A 19,426-nucleotide genomic window follows, 5' to 3' on the forward strand; every position below is an offset into this window, starting at 1 on the left:
GTTGTTGATAATAATTCGTCTGGACATGGCACGTGCCTTATTCTACTTGATTAACAAAAATTAGTACAATGCCATACAGTAGTGTGATTTCATTCATGAGTAGTATTCATAGAGCCCCAATGACACTAACCTACCTAAAGTTATGGTTAAAAAAGTAATCTTGAGTGACTTAATTCTCAGCTCAGACATGATCATCGCAATCATTTCCAAAGACGTGTGGGGTCCTGCGAGAGCAGGTCCCGACTACAAACAGCTGGGCAGCAGAATCGGAAGTAGCTGCGTCGCCCTCGAAATGTGATGTTGCTGCTGTTGTTGTCGCTGCTGCTGTTGTTGCTGCTGTAGTTGCTTCTGTTGCTGTGATAAACGCAGGGAAGTGGTGTTCCGTGATGGGATGACGCCTTTTGATTAAAGCCTCTGATCAAACTCACCCGATTGACGCCCTTGATCGTCGCATTTGATCAACTCTGATATTGTATACTCTCACATGTTAAGCTCTATCATAGTGAAACATAATATTATAACCTATGAACTACAACCTATCCATTGTAACGCTGTAAAATAATATTACCTATTTGGTTTCACTCCCTCGTCGAGAAGGCCGCTCTCATCCTTTTCTAAAGTTACATGCTAATTTCTCTGCATTCACTTTAAATCGAGGACAAAGTTTTTCCATTTATTCAAAATAAGCGCACAATTACACACTGAGATGCACTTACATATTCATGCATGAAGTACAATGGACACATTACTCTTCGGTATGTTAATAGATATGCGGATTGTACCTTCCAAAATTAACAATCGAATGCAAAAATCCTGAAAGACAAAGGATTGGATCCGAGGGGGGGAGTTATAAGGCGGCTCAGAAGCAGAGCTCAATGCCATTTCGAGAGGGAACTTGATGAGGTTGGACGCTCGACTCGTCGCTCTGCTGTTCGCCCTTCAACCGCGAGACAACGCAGCCTGGCGAGCACAATTGCTGTGTCGACAGTTAGGCGACTTTGCGTCGGGAGAGTTCGTGGCGACATCTTCAGACGGGTTCCAGACATCGATATACCGTGAATCTCCAAGTAAGTGTCTATTTTCGGGGATAAACTCTTAAACGTTTTCGTCGTCAAATTAGCGGGATTTTTTTTGCGTCTCGGTTAGAGTGTCGTTCTTGTTTTAGCAGTTAACAAAATCTGAAACTCAACGCTAAACATCCTTGCGGCCGATAGCGTACTTTTGACTCAATAACACCACTACTGTTACTACGCTCACATGGAGCAGAGACGCTCTCCACAGCCCCACGCACACGGGGGCAAGGAACAATTCAATTGCTCTGTGTGTGGGAAGGCATTTTCATGGTCATCAAGTCTTAAGAGACACCAGAGAACACACACGGGTGAGCAGCCATTCCTGTGCTCTGTGTGTGGGAAAACATTTGCACACTCATCACATCTTCAGAGTCATCAGAGAACACACACGGGCGAGAAGCCATTCCTGTGCCCTGTGTGTGGGAAGACATTTGCACAGGCATCACATCTTCAGAGTCATCAGAGAACACACACGGGCGAGAAGCCATTCCTGTGCCCTGTGTGCGGGAAGACATTTGCACAATCGACAACTCTTCAAACTCATCAGAGAACGCACACGGGCGAGAAGCCATTCCTGTGCCCTGTGTGTGGGAAGGCATTTGCACGGTCATCAACTCTTCAAACTCATCAGAGAATGCACACGGGCGAGAAGCCATTCCTGTGCCCTGTGTGTGGGATGACATTTGCAAAGTCATCAAATCTTCATAGTCATCAGAGAACACACACGGGCGAGAAGCCATTCCTGTGCCCTGTGTGTGGGAAGACATTTGCAAAGTCATCAAATCTTCATAGTCATCAGAGAACACACACGGGCGAGAAGCCATTCCTGTGCCCTGTGTGTGGGAAGGCATTTGCAGACTCATCAACTCTTCATAGTCATCAGAGAACACACACGGGCGAGAAGCCATTCCTGTGCCCTGTGTGTGGGAAGGCATTTGCAGACTCATCAACTCTTAATAGTCATCAGAGAACACACACGGGCGAGAAGCCATTCCTGTGCCCTGTGTGTGGGAAGACATTTGCAAAGTCATCAAATCTTCATAGTCATCAGAGAACACACACGGGCGAGAAGCCATTCCTGTGCCCTGTGTGTGGGAAGGCATTTGCAGACTCATCAACTCTTCATAGTCATCAGAGAACACACACGGGCGAGAAGCCATTCCTGTGCTCTGTGTGTGGGAAGAAATTTGCACACTCATCAACCAGGAACGGGCATCAAAAGGTCCACAATGATAGGAAACTGAAATCAAAAGCTGAAATTCAAGGTGCTGCAATGATTCCTGAAGAAGTTTCCACCTTCGATCCCATGCAGTTGGATCCCGAGAGATGGCTGGATGTAATGGAGTGGCTCGAGAGTCAACCAGAGAGCTCGGGGTGACTGAAAAAATATTATGTCATATTAAGCCGTATCGAGTACTTTTGTGTGTAATTTTGACCATTTTAGTTTTACAGTTTTTGTGAGAGTTTAATGACGTGCCCAGTGGTGGTTTGTAATGTTATCGGATGACTTGCCGAAGTGGTGTGATGAGGACTGGTTGTGAGAGGGTTAAATTGTAGTCGTTAAGTGTTCCTGTTGAGCTAAAGTTGGAATGCGTCTGTAGGTACATCTTTACTCAACATTTTAAACGGTTTTTTTTCGAGCATATAGCTGTTTTTATTGGTATTAATCGACTTTAGATAGCCGATTTCAGGATGTACATTAATGACAAGTTCGTTGGATATATGGCCTTGACTACAACATAGACGCACAGTGAACAAATGTGGTGAACTAATAAGGAAATCATGGGGAATGACACTTTAACGCTTTGGTAATGGTTTGCATTGTACTGGAAATGTGTGAACATAGGACATAATAAATATTCCCTTCGAGTTTTGACGTAAAAATGATTGCAGATGAATAAAAACGTATTTTTAACAAATGTTTGTCCGGTCTTTATTTTATAATGTTCCTATGTTAAGAGAATTTCAGGTGGAGGATCTCCGTCACACAAGTGTGCCCTTAACCGGCAGCATCTTGGCTGTCTACACGATTAACACGTGTTCCTTGAGGTGAAAGGTCCCCGTAGTTAATCGTTCATCAACGTACCAGTCCCTAATCCCGAAGTATGTCGGGGATAAACTGTACTCTACAACATGTAAACTGTAATACTATAAACGATAACACTGAACATTAAACGATTATAAACTAGTGTTTTAATTTATAACCATTTAAACTGAGGTAAGGTATTATAATATCATTAGAATCACAGTGTGGTCGTATACGAATCGCTAATATGTATGTATAGTGTACGTGCAAGGATCGGATAAAAATTATTACAATTACAACATGGTCATATACAATCACGATTTTCACTGCTAGATGTCATCAAATAACAAAAGACGGAATATATTTATATAAATACACGCACAAACCCATTATAAACTCATGAGATTATGAATCGTTACAATTATTATAACAATCACAAATTGTAACAAAGCGAAATTCCAACAAGCAAAACACCACGCTCACGTGACGAATTCTTAAACAAACTGCTACACTATGGGGACCTCATTTGCCAGTAAAAATATGATAATTGGTTCTTTACCCTTCTATCTGGCAACAAACTGCTACACTCAAGTGACAGAACTCAACAAAAAAAACGCCGCAATAAAAAGAACCACATCAATGAACAAATTCTAAAAACAGACAACACACGCACGTTAATAGCTGTTAGAAGTAGACAACACCTAGCACCTTCAACTATACACATCATACAGCCAACTCGTAAATGGGGCGGTATATGACAGCCTTCCGAAACGTCGTTATTTATTTTGTTTTATTTCTACCTACGTGACTTTACCGAAAGAACCAAAGAATAGAGATATTCTAATACAATATTAGAGGATATTCTAATACGATATTAGAATATAATTAGAAGTATTAGAATCGCAATGTGATCGTCTTGGAATCACACTGCGCATATGTATGTAGAGTGAACGTGCAAGCGAACTCTGCTCGTATGTATGAAAACGCACTCCCTTATGACCGACATTGTACTAATTTTGTTTGATGCTAAAATAAATGTTAACACTGGATTAAACGTGCACCTCTTAACCCCTCCCTCGCATTTACGACTAACAATTTGCATTTGCACATAACATACATTCAAGTACAGTAATTTGCTAAAACGACCAAATTGTCATTCTAAAATTTGAATGCCATTCTTACCCTCGACCCCCACAGTTCACATATCCGACCCCCGGTTTGATTGAACAGATAATTAACAAACATGTGTAGAGTTCCATTATAATACTTCTAATGAAATTAAAATACCGTACCTCCGTTTATGGTGGTATAAATTATAAAACCAGTTGGTAGCTGTTTTGTCGTTTAATGTTTAGTGTTATTGTTTATAGTGTTATCAATTTACGTGTTTTTAAGTACAGGTGATTCCCGGTATACTTCGGTATTCTGGACCTGAACGTTGCACCGTCTCTCTGGGGAACCGTGTGGTGTGTGTAGCGAGTATCACGGGGTGGGCGGTTAGTGTGGTGATAGTGGTCACGGTCGGCACCGATGCACGACCACCGCCACCACCCCTACTGGGCGGTGGACCTGCCACCACAAAGCAGCACGCGGCGGAGGAGTGAGGCGATCGCTCTCGCCACGCGAGCGAGGCCCCCTCGCTTCCTCTTCTTTTCGTGCATCTCCACCTGCACCTCTTCCGTTTTCTCCTCCGTCTCATCCTCCTCCATCCCCTCTTCTTCATCCTCCACCACCATCTTCTCCTCTACCTCCTCTTCCTGCGCCACCTCCATCTTTTCCATCTTCTTCTCCTCCGCTAGCACCATCTCTTCCTCCTTCATCTGCTCCTCAACTTCCGGCACCACCATCTCCACCACCGTCTTCTCTTCCTCCTCCACCACCATTGTTTCCCCTTTGTCCGTCGTCTTCACGTCCTCCACCACGACCATCTGTTCATCCTTTGTTGTCTCCTTGTCCTCCATCTCTGTATTGTCTTTCTCCTCTCCCTCCGTGTTCTCCTCCATTGTCACCATCACAATCTCGTCCTCCTTTGCCTTCTCTTCCTCCGTCTCTACTTCATCCTCCATCTCCTTCACCTCTTCCTTCGTCTCCTTCTCCACAACCTCTGTCTTCACTTCAAAGGCCTGGACGAGTGAGGAGGAGGGCTGAGCTGGCTCAGATCTGTGAAGAGACAACACGACACCGTTCTAGATTTGAAGCTTTCGTGACTGCAATGATTCATATTCTTAGGTTTTTTCGGTAAAGTCACGTAGGTAAAAAAACATTAAAAAGTAAAATAAAATAACATAAAAAATTAAAATCACGACGTTTCGGAGGCAACACAAGCTTCCGTCTTCAGGTGGAACCGTCACAGCCACGACAGCTGTATCAGGTAAATGAGAGATTGCAGAAGCTGCCACTTCGTTTATATGATGGTTGGAGAAGGTGGTGTGGCAAGGGCCGCATACTTTTATTAATATGGTAAGGTGAGGCTTAAGACTAAGAATAGACTGCATATCAAAGGCTGAGCCTATGTTATGGAGAGGTGCGGTTTGTGACTCAACTTGTAACAGGGAGACCACCACTAGACATGGTAAAACTGTGATGGTTGTCTGTCAAACACGACACCGTTCCACCTTGCTGCTACGGCAGACATCGCCATCTCCCCATCGTCCGTGGGTGGAATGTGTGGCGGATTAATTCGAGCTGAATAGAAACAGCAATAACGACATGGCCAGTGAGTGTGCTTAGTATTGGTGCTGTCATTCTCATGGCGCCAGGCTATCCTTGAGATAGGTGCAGCTGTGTCTCACACAGACTGCTGTAGTTTCACAGTAGTGGGTGGCGTTGCTGTGCAAATTTAGCTGAATAATTTGAAGTGACATTTTTTTTGGTTCTTTCGGTAAAGTCATGTAGGTATAAAATAAAATAAATTAAATCACAACGTTTCGATTGTAACACAAGCAATCATCATCAGGTGGGAAAACCACAGCAAGAAACGTTCTTGCAATAACGACATGGCCATCGAAACGTCGTGATTTAATTTAATTTATTTTATTTCATACCTACGTGAATTTACCGATATAACCAAAGAATATGGATCCCTGTAGTCACTAAAACTTCAAATCTAGATTGAACATATTCTATATGTATATTCTAATTGACCCCTTGCACATAATGTCCTAAGCATTTCAAATGGCATCGATAGAGATCCTGAACGTCCACTGTGACGGAATGGGTGTGGATCTGTGTGGTCAATGCAGCAGCAATAATAGCCAGGGCGGGAAGCAAGATCTGAACTGTAATGGTGAAGAATGAGTGCACGAAAATTTGGTCGCTTCAACACATCCACGATTTAAAAAAAGCGTCCGTCAGTGATTTGTGGTCGAGAGAGCCACCTCCCTTGACGTCGAAGACATCTCAGAGTGCATTGCATGCGATGAGCCTCTCGCATCTCTCATCTCATCGCGTTTTAAATTGGACACCCCTCTCAGTGGTAGCTGTCGCTGTACATTACAAGGCGAATTGGCAGCTGGCCTGGCAACAGGCGATAGACAGCGAAAATCTCACGGTGGATGGAGGGTTACATGGTGAAGATATGCCCACTTCGTTATGTCGTCTAACTCAGAAACCAGTTACGAAAAATAAATCTGTCCTCAGTATAGCGGAATGTACACGTGGAGTTTGCAGTGTCTGTGAATTTTGAGAGCGCGACAGGGCTTGAGCACCTGTGCATCACAGCAACATTGACCTGGGTTTGAGTTCCACGTTTGGCCACATTCTCCGTGTGGATTGTGCAGCCACCTGTTCTGGGAAGGTTCTGCAGCTTTCTCCCTGTTACTGAACCCACACAAGCAATGCAAATCGTACGAATTGGATCGCAAACAGTAGCAACTTTCTTGCAAAATGCGAGCAAACTTGGCAGGATCCTCCTGAAAAAAAGTCTTGAGACCGAGTAAGGCTGATGCTGCGTGAGAAGCATGGTAATAAATAACAAAAATAAACACACAGGGCGCACACGCAGAGTGGTTTACCGTGGCTCAGCGACTCCGGAGTTTGCTTTATCTTCTTGGAAGCCCTCTTCTCCAAAGCTCGGAACTATTGGGCCCCACACAGGATTGGAGGACGTGGTGGCGGTGGTGGTGGAGGTGGTGTCAGTGGTAGTGGTAGTGGTGGCGGTGGCGGCGGTGGTGGTGGCAGTGGTAGTGGTGCTGCTGCTGGTGGTAGCGGTCTGGAGCCATTGTCGCTCGATATTGGCGAGGCGCTGCTCTTCCTCGAGGCACTTTTGCTCCACAAGACGCTTCTCCTCCATCAAGTGCTCCTCCTCCTCTTGACGCTTCACCTCAACGAGGCGCTTCTCCTGCATGAGACGTTTCTCCTCGAGGAGCTTCACCTTGCGAAAGCGCCTCTCCTCAAGACGCTTCTTCTTCTTCTCGAGACGCTTCAGCTCTATGAGACGCTTCACCTCAAAGAGGCGATTCTCCTCTATGAGGTGCTTCTCTTCCTCGACCCGCTGCACCTCAATGAGGCGCTGCTCCTCGACAAGGCGCTTCTCTTCTTCCACCCGCTTCTCCTCCATGAGGCACTTCTCTTCCTTGATCCGCTTCACATCTATGAGGCGCTTCTCTTCCTCCAGATGCTTCTCCTTGAGACGCTTCACCTCGCGAAGGCGCTTCTCCTCCATGAAGCGCGTTTCTTCAAGGAGGCGCTTTTCCATGACGCGTTTTACGTCGTTGAGGATTTTGTTTTGAAGGCACTTCTGCTCCGTTTGGTGCTTCACCTTGGCGAGACGCTTCACCTCATTGGGGCGCTTCTCTTCCATTGGACATTTCAACTTCGCAAGGCGCTTGTCCTCCTGGAGACGCTTCACTCCGCTGAAGTTCTTCACCTCCCCAATGCTCCTCTGTTCACGCGAAGATAAGCACATGACCATTCAGACATGCACACTCAGGACACAATATATTCTCGCAGGCACACAAACATGGACGGGCACATAGACAAACAAAAATGCATACTGGCACATCTATGTACGGATGCAAACATGCACATTAACTCATGGCATGACGTGATGATGGTTGTGATACGGAGAGGTGAAATTGTGGAATGTTCTGGAGAGACGGTGCCTTGTGATGGTATTGACGCTTTATGAGGCTCTATGATATTGTATTGATTCTGGATTTGAAGCTTTCGTGACTGCAAGGATTCATCTTCTTGGTTCTTTCGGTAAAGTCACGTAGAAGGGAAGTAATAAAATAATAAAAATAAAACATAATAAAACAATTCTCACGACGTTTCGGCCACAACGCAAGCAGCCGTCCTCAGGTGAAGAATGAGACAATGCCAAGCTAGGAGCTTATATATAAGCTGCGTTGGAGGTGGAAGAAAGAGCGCCTTAACAAAAGAATGTGCATATGAAGAGGAAATTTAGCATATACATGGAAAATGCGTAGGAGGTGGGCGGGGGGGTTTCAAAATCATATTATGCCCATGCATTATGCAGGATCAACAGCACCAATGGGGGGTGCAGGGATTAGCAGTAACAAAGGAAAGGAATGTTAATGATATGTAGCTGCAGTTACTCAACAACCACGTAGAAAACTAAAGTATAAACTACATAAAGAACTAAAGTATAAATTGCATAGCACCATCAGTATACTTACTATACTCTACACTAAGCTGAGTTACTAACAGCAAGTAATACATTACAATTCTACGTCGTAAAAATTATATAATATGCTTCCATCTAAACTTTATTCTATTGTATCACACGAGCATATACCGTACTATATACTGCCAACATTAAATTATATACTGTATTGCTGTAAACCAACCTATACCTTATACATTTAATATAACACTATGTATTATTCTACCCACCCTAATGTGTGTCGAAATGGTTTATTACGTCCTTCCAATGATTGCTAAGCCAGAATCCATCTTCTCGGTTAAAATTGTCTCTGTGTTTGTATATGTGGATCGCCTCATGAACGAATCTCTCATGATAGCCAGATGGCTTGCAGAGAACCTCTGTGTTGTAGAAGTCAATATCATGTGAGCCCACTGAGTTGTAACAGTGATCTGCCACGGCTGAGGTGTTTGTCCTACCGTGTTTCAGGTCAGCTTTATGTTCACGGATGCGGTCCGAGACATGTCGTTTGGTTTCCCCAATGTAACTGCTACCACAGAGGCAACTTAGTTTGTAGACGCCAGGGTACTGTATGTCTGGAACCACATCTTTTACAGACGGTACCAGATCACGGATTTTATGTACTGTGTTGAATCGGACCTGGATCTTGTGTTTAATCAGGATTTTGGAGATCTTTTTTGTGACCCCAGCAATGTAGGGTAAGGTGATGGTCTTGAAAGGCTCCTCAACAGGATCCTTCTTGATGGTTGGAGTGATGGCTTTGCGGATTGTGTAGTCGGAGTAACCATTAGCCTTAAGAGCTTGGCGTACGTGTTTGAGTTCACTGGAAATGTGTTCATGGTCGGAGATGCATTGGGCTCTATGATATAGAGTCTTGATGAGGGAATTCTTCTGGGATGGATGGTGGTGGGAATCCGGTTTTAGATAAGCATCCGTGTGGGTGGCTTTCCTGTAGACAGAGTGGCTCATTGAACCATCAGGTCTCCTTTTGATTAGGACATCCAAAAAGGGGTAGCTTGCCATCATTTTCGACTTCCATGGTGAATCTGATGGCTGGGTGTATGGAATTGATGTGGTCGAGAAATTGGTCTAGAGCAGGCCGGCCATGTGGCCAGATGACAAAAGTGTCGTCTACGTACCTCTTCCATAAGGTCGGGCGTAGAGTGGCAGTCTGGATGGCGTCCGTCTCAAATTTCTCCAACATCTTCATGGAGAAATTGCAGCAGCAGCAACTGCAGCAGCAGCAACTGCAGCAACTGCAGCAACTGCAGCAACTGCAGCAGCAGCAACTGCAGCAACAGCAGCAACAGTAGCAGCAGCAACTGCAGCAGCAGCAGCAACTGCAGCAACTGCAGCAGCAGAGGCAATTGCAGCAGCAGCAACTGCAGCAGCAGCAACTGCAGCAGCAACTGCAGCAGCAGCAACTGCAGCAGCAGCAACTGCAGCAGCAGCAGCAACTGCAGCAGCAGCAACTGCAGCAGCAAATGCAGCAGCAGCAACTGCAGCAGCAACTGCAGCAGCAACTGCAGCAGCAACTGCAGCAGCAACTGCAGCAGCAACACAAGTCTGACCTTAATCGGCAACGTCTTGGCTGTCTCCACCATCAACATGTGCTCCTAGAGGGGAAAGGTCCCCGTTATAAATAGTTTAGCAACGTTCCTTTCCCTAATTTCGAAGTATACTGGAGATCACTTGTACTCTAAAACATGTAAACTGTAACGCTTTAAAGATAACATTAAACATTAAACGAATATAAACTAGTTGTTTATATAATTTATAAGACCGTAAACGGAGGGACAGTATTAGAATATCTATACTCTTTGGTTCTTTCGGTAAAGTCACGTAGGTATAAATAAAACAAAATCAATAACGACGTTTCGGACGCAACACAAGCGCCCGAAACGATGTCTGCAGCAGACATCGTGCTGCTCGCAGCAGACATCGCGGATATCGCGATTCTCACCTGAAGACGGGCGCTTGTGTTTCGTACGAAACGTGATTTACTTTGTTTTATTTCTACCTACGTGACTTTACCGAAAGAACCAACGAGTATTAATTCCTGCAGTCACGAAAGCTTCAAATCAATATTAGAATATCATTAGAAGTATTATAATCGCAATGTGATCGTAATAGAATCACACTGCACATATGTATGCATATTACATACATATTATGGTCGTATGTATGTAATATGTATGTCCGTTGGACATGCGAACCGGTGGTCGGATATGCGAACTGGGGAATTAGGATCGGATTAAAATGATTAGAATAACACTATGGTCGTATTTGAATTACAAGTACACTGAGCTAGAATGTATGTTATATGTAGATGCACATCGGGAGTCGTAAATGCAACCTGGGAGGTGCGCGGTTTAGAATCGCATCAAAATTATGATAATAACAACGTGGTCCTATTAGAATCACGCTATCGACTGCTGCTGATGTTTCGATGGCGGCTTCCGATTCGGGCTCAGCTCTTCCTTTACTCGCCTGGTTGGTGCCGCGGGACGCAGCGTCTCATCCGACAGGCGTTGCAGCAGCTGGGTGATGGCATCCGTGAGTTTGTCAACTTTCTCTTCAAGTTGAGGCCGTCTCCCTCGTGGTCTCCTCCCTCTGCGCGTGCTGTGGGTTGCTCATGGCCGAGGTGGAACTGCATGTTGAATCGGGTGTAGACGTTATTTTAGCAACATTTAAGTACAGTGTTGTGTTTAGAATGCGTCTAGACAAGGAAGGTGACTTGTCCTACACGGGCAGCCAAAATGATTACAATTTCTGTCATTAAACAGTGTGAGTTCATTCATGAGTAGTATTCGCTGAGCCATGATGACACTAACCTACGTACAGTTATGGTTAAACAAAGTAATATTTAGTCACTTAATTCTCAGTTCAGACATGATCATCGCAATCATTTCCAAAGACGTGTGCGGTCCCGCGAGAGCAGTGCCCGGCTACAAATAGCCGGGCAGCAGAAGCAGCAGAATCAGAAGTAGCAGCGTCGCCCTCGAAATGTGATGTTGCTGCTGTTGTTGCTTCTTCTGAAGTTATATACGCAGGGAGGTGGTGCTCCGTGATGGGATGACGCCTTTGATTAAAGACTTTGATCAATCGCACCCGATTGACGCATTTGATCGGCGCATTTGATCAACTCTGACATTGTAAACTCTCACATGTAAAACTCAAACATATAATATTATAAATCATGCTCTCATGCCCTTTGGATTGCACCCGTTGGGTTGCACTTCATCGTCCTTTTCTACGGTTACATGCTTATTTCTTACATTAACATCATGCTAATCTCTCACACTGTGGTCGTACGTATGATAAGTGAATATGCGAACCAGGGGTAGGATGTGCAGGATTAGAATCGAATTACAATTATTCGAATCCCGCTAGTCGTATTAGAATCACACTGTCCACTGAATGTGTCGTATCAATGTCATTTTTTTGAAACTAGAATGTCGTTGTCCATGTGGGGAGATGGAGCGCAGTGGATCGTATCGTCTCCGATGCCTTTCGGAATCCGTGTGATAACCCAGTCACATCGCCTAACTCCAGTGACAGCACCTTACCCAAACTACATCTCCCCAACAAGGCAGCCATCCCGCTGCTGTATGTTGTATTTATGGGATAATAAAGAGGTGTGTATTTTCCCATACGCCTTGACCAAATCGACTGATTGTCCGCTTAACACCCTAGCTTGTACACCACCATTGGTGATAGTGTTGTTTGAGAGCAGCTATTAAAGTCGCTTTGGCAAACGAGTTGGTGGCTGGCCGAACCATGCCTCGCTGTTTGTCTCCGGAGTGATGACGGATACAAACCAGAGCAAGCGGAGACCATGTACCAGATCGGATTTTGGTTACTGATGTTAGAGTGATTGTATTGCAAGTGTGGTCACGACGCGTCTGTGCGCGTTCACTCCAGAAGCTTGGCGGTTTTTGGCAACGCCACGGGGCTGCATTCACTTAAAATCGAGGACATGGAGGGCATGGGGATCGTGGTTTTCCAGCGCTAAACCCATTTATTCAAAATAAGCGCACAATTACACACTGAGATGCACTTACATATTCACGCATGAAGCACAATGGGCACATTACCCTTCGTTGGTAATAAGCGACTTTAGATAAATGATTTCAGGATGTACATTGATGACGCGTTCGTTGCATGTTTGGCTTTGACTTAAACACAGACGCACAGTGAACAAATGTTGTGAACTAATAAGGAGATCAATGGGGAATTATACTTTGGTTTGGTATTCCTGGAAGTGACTTGATTTGCATTGTACTGTAGCTATACTATTTGGTTCTTTCGGTAACGTCATATAGGTAGACAAAATAATAGATAATTATAGATCAATAATGTGATCTATTATTTTTCTACCTGTGTGACTTTAAGGAAAGAACCAAAGAGTATGGATTCCTGCAGTCACGAAAGCTTCAAATCAAGATTGTACTGTAACTGTTTGAACATGGGACATCCTAAACTTTCGATACGAGTTGTAGTTCTGTAAAAATTCTTGCAGATGAATAAGACCTTATTTTCAGCAACTGCTTGTCCGTTTTTATTTTTGAATGTTAATAGCAAAAACGTGTGGAGCCGAGTTTCAGGTGGAGCATCTCCGTTCACAAGTCTGACCTTAACAGGCATCATGTTGGCTGTCTCGCCATTAACACGTGTGGTTCAGGAGGGGAAGGTCCCTTTTATAAATCGATTCACAACGTTACGGTCCCTAATCATCAAGTATACATGGAATCCTGTACGCTATGACACGTGAAATGTAACACTATAAACGATAACACGAAACATTAAAATACTATAAATTAGTTAAATTATGTATAACACCAAAAACAGAGGTACGGTATTATAATCTCATTACAAGTATTAGAATTACAACGTGATCGTATTAGAATCACACTCTGCGCATATGCATGTATAGTGGACGTGCAAGCGAACTGTGCTCGTATGTATGTATGCATGTAATATGCATCTATGGCCTTTGAACATGCGAACCAGTGGTCAGATATGCGAACGGGGGGTGCAGGATTATGATCGGATTAAAATGATTAGAATATCACTTTGGTAGTATTAGAATAACAATGAGCTAGAATGTATGTTAAATGTAGATGCACATCGGGAGTCGTAAATGCGGCCTGGGTGGTGCCAGATTTAGAATCGCATCAAAATTATTAAAATCGCACTATGGTGGTATTAGAATCAAGCTGCCCACTGCTGGGAGAATGTTACATCGCAATGGCACCGAATAGCAATATACAGCATTGATATTGGGCGTGGAGCCTACAAGCGCAACCTTGCGCATTTTGACCTGGTTCTCGACGCCGGTCACGCGCCCATGGTAGAATCTTGTGAATTTCGGGGCGTCAAGGGTTCACACCACAGCCTTGAAGGATTAGGCAGGTCCCTGGCTTCTTTTGGAGAATTTGACCAGGCTCCAGGCACCGGTTCCTCGCACGTGGCGGATCCTTGAGGCACCCCAGGCCTCAGGCGCTCGGAAACTGAGGGCGCCACAACACATTTCATTTGAAGTACGGTTTCTTTGCAGAGTGCCCCACCACGTCGGACACACCAGACTTGGGCTGTACAGGACATGGGGATGAGCTGTCTGGGTGGGGACGGACATAACTACATGCGCACACACTGCGGCCATTTCACCTCTATGACTTCTATCTGTCGCCGCCGTGGGCGGAGCAACTTGGTGGACGTACCCGGTGTCACCTTTGGGCAACACAACCTGTCTACGACCGCCCATGGAAGCACGTGTTTCCGCCGCCCCGTGTTCTTTTAATTAGCCACTTGCGCTCTGGCAGGGAAAGTTCCTCGTTGTAAATCGTTTCACAACGTTCTGGTCCCGAAACCCGAAGTATACGGGGGATCACCTGTACTCTATAACATGTGTAGGGCTGTTACAGAGGGGCTGTTTGTGTAGGGCTGTTTGCATAGGAGCTAACGGATAACAAACACAGTGGGCGGGGACTCCGTGAGCACACGGGGTGGTGCCCGCAACGACGTCCGCACTGGACGGCGTGAGGGGGGTTTCGATCCTCTAGGGGGGTATAAAAAGGGATGAGCCAGAGAGCTCGGGGTTGAGTCTTAGAGTAGTTAAGGGAAGACGGAAGACCGGCCAGATAGGCCCTGGACTCCCCCTGGGACGCCGCCCTTGTAAGGGCAGCGCAGGCTGGAGCCAGTGGCGTGGTCCCGGAACCAGAGTTAGTCCTCTGGGATTCCGGGTACCGTAGCCCGACTGACCAGTGTCGGGTCAGACAGCATCCCCTAGTCCGTTAGTGGAGGACTCGGCTAGGAAGGCTAGCTAGAGGTGAATTCCCAGATATACGGGTGAGGGGGCCGATACATCCCTCCAGTGCTGTACGACATTGTGTAAATAAATACGTGTGCCTTACTACGGTGTCCACGCGTCTTCAAGAGTACTTCACATGTAAACTGATAACACTATGAACAATAACACTAAACATTAAACGACTGTAAAAATGTTTTTCTAATATATTCCACCATAAACGGAGTTACGGTATGAGAATGTCATTAGAAGCATTTTAATCGCTCATATGTATGTAAAGTATACGTTCAATCGAATCGGGGGACGGATATGCGAACTGTGGGGGTTTGCAGGGTTAGAATCGCATTAAAATTATTCTAGTAACAATATGTTCGTATGCGCATTTTACTGTGCTTGAATATATGTTACGTGCAAATGCGAATCGTTAGTCATAAATGCTATAGGCAGGGTTTAAAATGTGCATGTTTAATCCAGTGTTAACGTTAATCCAGTGTTAGCATTATATTTAAGGACAATATTGTTAATATCAATTCGTCTGGACATGGCACGTGCCTTGTTCGTCTCGATCAACGAAAATTTGTACAATGTCGGTCATAAAGGTGTGCGAGTTCATTCATAAGCAGTGTTCGCTGATCCCCGATGACACAGACCTACACCCAAACAAAGTAGTCTTTATTAATTTAATTATCAGCTCAGACATCATCATCTCAATCATTTCCAAAGACGTGTGGGGTCCCGCGAGAGCAGGGCCTGGCAACAAATATCTGAGCAGCGGAAGCAGCAGAATCAGAAGTAGCTGCGTCGCCCTCGAAATGTGATGTTGCTGCTGCTGCTGCATTTGCTTCTGCGTCGATCAAGATTGACGCTCTTGATCAACTCTGACATTGTAAACTCTCACATGTTAAACTCTAACATAGTGAAATATAATTGTATAACCTATGAACTACAACCTAGCCATTGTTACGCTTTAAAATACGATTAACTGTTATAGTGCAGAACCACATAATTGGAGGCATGGGATTATAATCGCATACTAATCATTAGAATCGCACTGAGCTAATTAGAATCACACTGTGGTTGTACGTATGGTACGTTAATATGGCAACCGGGGGTAGGATATGCAGGATTAGAATCGAATTACAATTATTCGAATCCCACTCGTCGTATTAGAATCACACTTTCCACTGTTGGATGAATGTGTCGTATCAATGGAATCGAATAGCCATATAAGTATATACAGTATACACAAATAAAGAGTATAACAATCACACATTGTAACATAGATACAAGAAACATTATTTAAAAAACGTATTTACAAATATATATTCCACTTTTTTAAAACTCAGAATGTCGTTGTTCATGTGGGGAGATGGAGCGCAGTGGATCGTATCGTCTAAGCTGCTTTTCGGAATCCGTGTGGTAACCCAGTCACATCGCCGAACTCCAGTGACAGCACCTTACCCAAACTACATCTCCCCAACAAGGCAGCCTTACCGCTGCTGTGTATTGTGTTTGTGGGATAACAGGGGTGTGTATTTTCCCATGCGCCTTGCCCAAAACGACTGATTGTCCGCTTAACAGCCTAGCCTGTAAACCACCATTGGTGATAGTATTGTGTGAGAGCAGCTATTAAAGTCGCTGCGGCAAACGAGGTGGTGGCTGGCCAAACCATGCCTCGCTGTTTGTCTCCGGGGTGATGACGGATACAAACCAGACCAAGCGGAGACCATGTACCAGATCGGATTTTGGTTACTGATGTTAGAGTGATTGTATTGCAAGTGTGGTCACTACGCGTCTGTACGTGCTCGCTCCCGAAGCTTGGCGGTTTTTGGCAACGCCACGGGGCTGCATTCACTTTAAATTGAGGACAATGGAGGGCATGGGGAACGTGTTTTTCCATTTATTCAAAATAAGCGCATAATTACACACTGAGATGCACTTACATATTCATGCATGAAGCACAATGGGCACATTACCCTTCGGTATGTTAATAGACATGCGGATTGTGCCTTCATAAATTAACAATCGAATGCAAATATCCTGAAAGACAAAGGATTGGATCCTAGGGGGGGAGTTATAAGGCGGCTCAGAAGCAGAGCTCAATGCCATTTCGAGAGGGAACTTGATGACGCTCGACTCGTCGCTCTGCTGATCGCCCTTCAACCGCGAGACAACGCAGCCTGGCGAGCACAATTGCTGTGTCGACAGTTAGGCGACTTTGCGTCGGGAGAGTTCGTGGCGACATCTTCAGACGGGTTCTAGACATCGATATACCGTGAATCTCCAAGTAAGTGTCTATTTTCGCGGATAAACTCTTAAACGTGTTCGTCGTCAAATTAGCGGGATTTTTTTTCGTCTCGGTTAGACGCGAGTGTCGTTCTTGTTTTAGCAGTTAACAAAATCCAAAACTCAACGCTAAACATCCTTGCGGCCGATAGCGTACTTTTGACTCGATAACACCGCTGCTGTTACTCCGCTCACATGGAGCAGAGACGCTCTCCACAGCCCCACGTACACGGAGGCAAGAAGCCATTCAATTGCTCTGTGTGTGGGAAGACATTTTCACGGCCATCACATCTTCAAGCTCATCAGAAAACACACACTGGCGAGAAGCAATTCCCGTGCTCTGTGTGTGGGGAGGCATTTGCACGGTCATCAACTCTTCAGAGTCACCAGAAAACACACACGGGCGAGAGGCCATTCCTGTGCCCTGTATGTGGGAAGACATTTGCACAGGCATCAACTCTTCAAACTCATCAGAGAACACACACGGGCAAGAAGCCATTCCTTTGCTCTGTGTGTGCAAAGACATATGCACAATCATCAACCATGAACAGGCATCAGAAGATCCACAATGATAGGAAACTGAAATCAAAAGCTGAAATTCAAGGTGCTGCAATGAGTCCTGAAGAAGTTTCCACCTTCGATCCCATGCAGTTGGATCCCAAGAGATGGCTGGATGTAATGGAGTGGCTCGAGAGTCAACCAGAGAGCTCGGGGTGACTGAAAAAATATTATGTCATGTGGTTATACCTATCAAGCCGTATCGAGTACTTTTGTGTGTAATTTTGACTATTTTAGTTTTACAGTTTGTGAGAGTTTAATGACGTGCCCAGTGGTGGTTTGTAATGTTATCGGATTACTTGCCGAAGTGGTGTGATGAGCACCGGTTGTGAGACTGTTCAATTGTAGTCGTTATATGTTCCTGTTGAGCTAAAGTTGGAATGCGTCTGTAGGTACATCTTTACTCGACATTTTAAACGATTTTTGTCAAGTATATAGCTTTTATTGATTGGTATTAATCAACTTTAGATAGCCGATTTCAGGATGTACATTGATGACGCGTTCGTTGGATATATGGCCTTGACTTCAACATAGACGCACAGTGAACAAATGTGGTGAACTAATAAGGAAATCATGGGGAATGATACTTTAACGTTTTGGTATTCCTAGAACGGAAATGGTTTGCATTGTACTGGAAATGTGTGAACATAGGACATAATAAATATTCCCTTCGAGTTTTGACGTAAAAATGATTGCAGATGAATAAAAACGTATTTTTAACAAATGTTTGTCCGTTTATTTATTCATAGCAACAACGTGTTTTAAGCGAGTTTCAGGTGGAGGATCTTCGTCACACAAATCTGCCCTTAACCGGCAGCATCTTGGCTGTCTCCCCACTAACATGTGTTCCTGGAGGGGAGGGGTCCCCATTATTAATCGATTCACAACGTTACGGTCCCTAACCATCAAGTATACAGGGAATCCTGTACGCTATGACATGTGAACTGTAACACTATGAACGATAACACATTAAAATACTATAAACTAGTTTAATCATTTATAACAGCAAAAACAGAGGTACGGTATCATAATCTCATTACAAGCAGTAGAATTTCAACGTGATCGTATTAGAATCACATTCTGCGCATATGAATGTGTAGCGTACGTGCAAGCGAACTGTGCTCGTATGTACGAATGTAATATGCATCTATGGCCTTTGGACATGCGAACCGGTGGTCGAATATGCGAATTGGGGGGTGCAGGATTATGATCGGATTGAAACGATTAGAATATCACTTTGGTAGTATTAGAATTACACTGAGCTAGAATGTATGTTATATGTAGATGCACATCGGGAGTCGTAAATGCGGCCTGGGTGGTGCCAGATTTAGAATCGCATCAAAATTATTAAAATCGCACCATGGTCGTATTAGAATCAAGCTGCCCACTGCTGGTAGAATGTTCCATCTCAATGGCACCGATGTTCGGGTGGTGGCCTCCGATTCGGGATCAGCTCTTCCATTACTCGCCTGGTTGGTTACATTCATGCATATTACATACAGACATGTTACAAACTCACGAGCATAGTGTGATTCTTAGAGGACCAC

General features: G+C 44.6%; 2 protein-coding genes across 5 annotated transcripts in view; one reads left to right on the plus strand and one right to left on the minus strand.

Annotated features, from left to right (window-relative positions):
• The window catches only part of LOC133361284 (zinc finger protein 239-like), an 807,570-nt gene that overhangs the window by 729,547 nt on the left and 58,597 nt on the right, over window positions 1-19,426 (minus strand). The window lies entirely within an intron of this gene.
• LOC133361348 (zinc finger protein 585A-like) overlaps window positions 1-19,426 on the plus strand; it is a 75,318-nt gene that overhangs the window by 24,507 nt on the left and 31,385 nt on the right. Inside the window, exons 6-7 of the mRNA XM_061580278.1 lie at window positions 1,267-2,258; window positions 17,594-17,831. Of these exons, the coding sequence (XP_061436262.1) occupies window positions 1,267-2,258; window positions 17,594-17,831 (1,230 nt within the window). The remainder of the gene's footprint in view (window positions 1-1,266; window positions 2,259-17,593; window positions 17,832-19,426) is intronic.

Source organism: Lethenteron reissneri, chromosome 72 (assembly GCF_015708825.2).
Source record: "Lethenteron reissneri isolate LAM-NWPU_2019-01 chromosome 72, ASM1570882v1, whole genome shotgun sequence".
NCBI lineage: Eukaryota > Metazoa > Chordata > Hyperoartia > Petromyzontiformes > Petromyzontidae > Lethenteron > Lethenteron reissneri.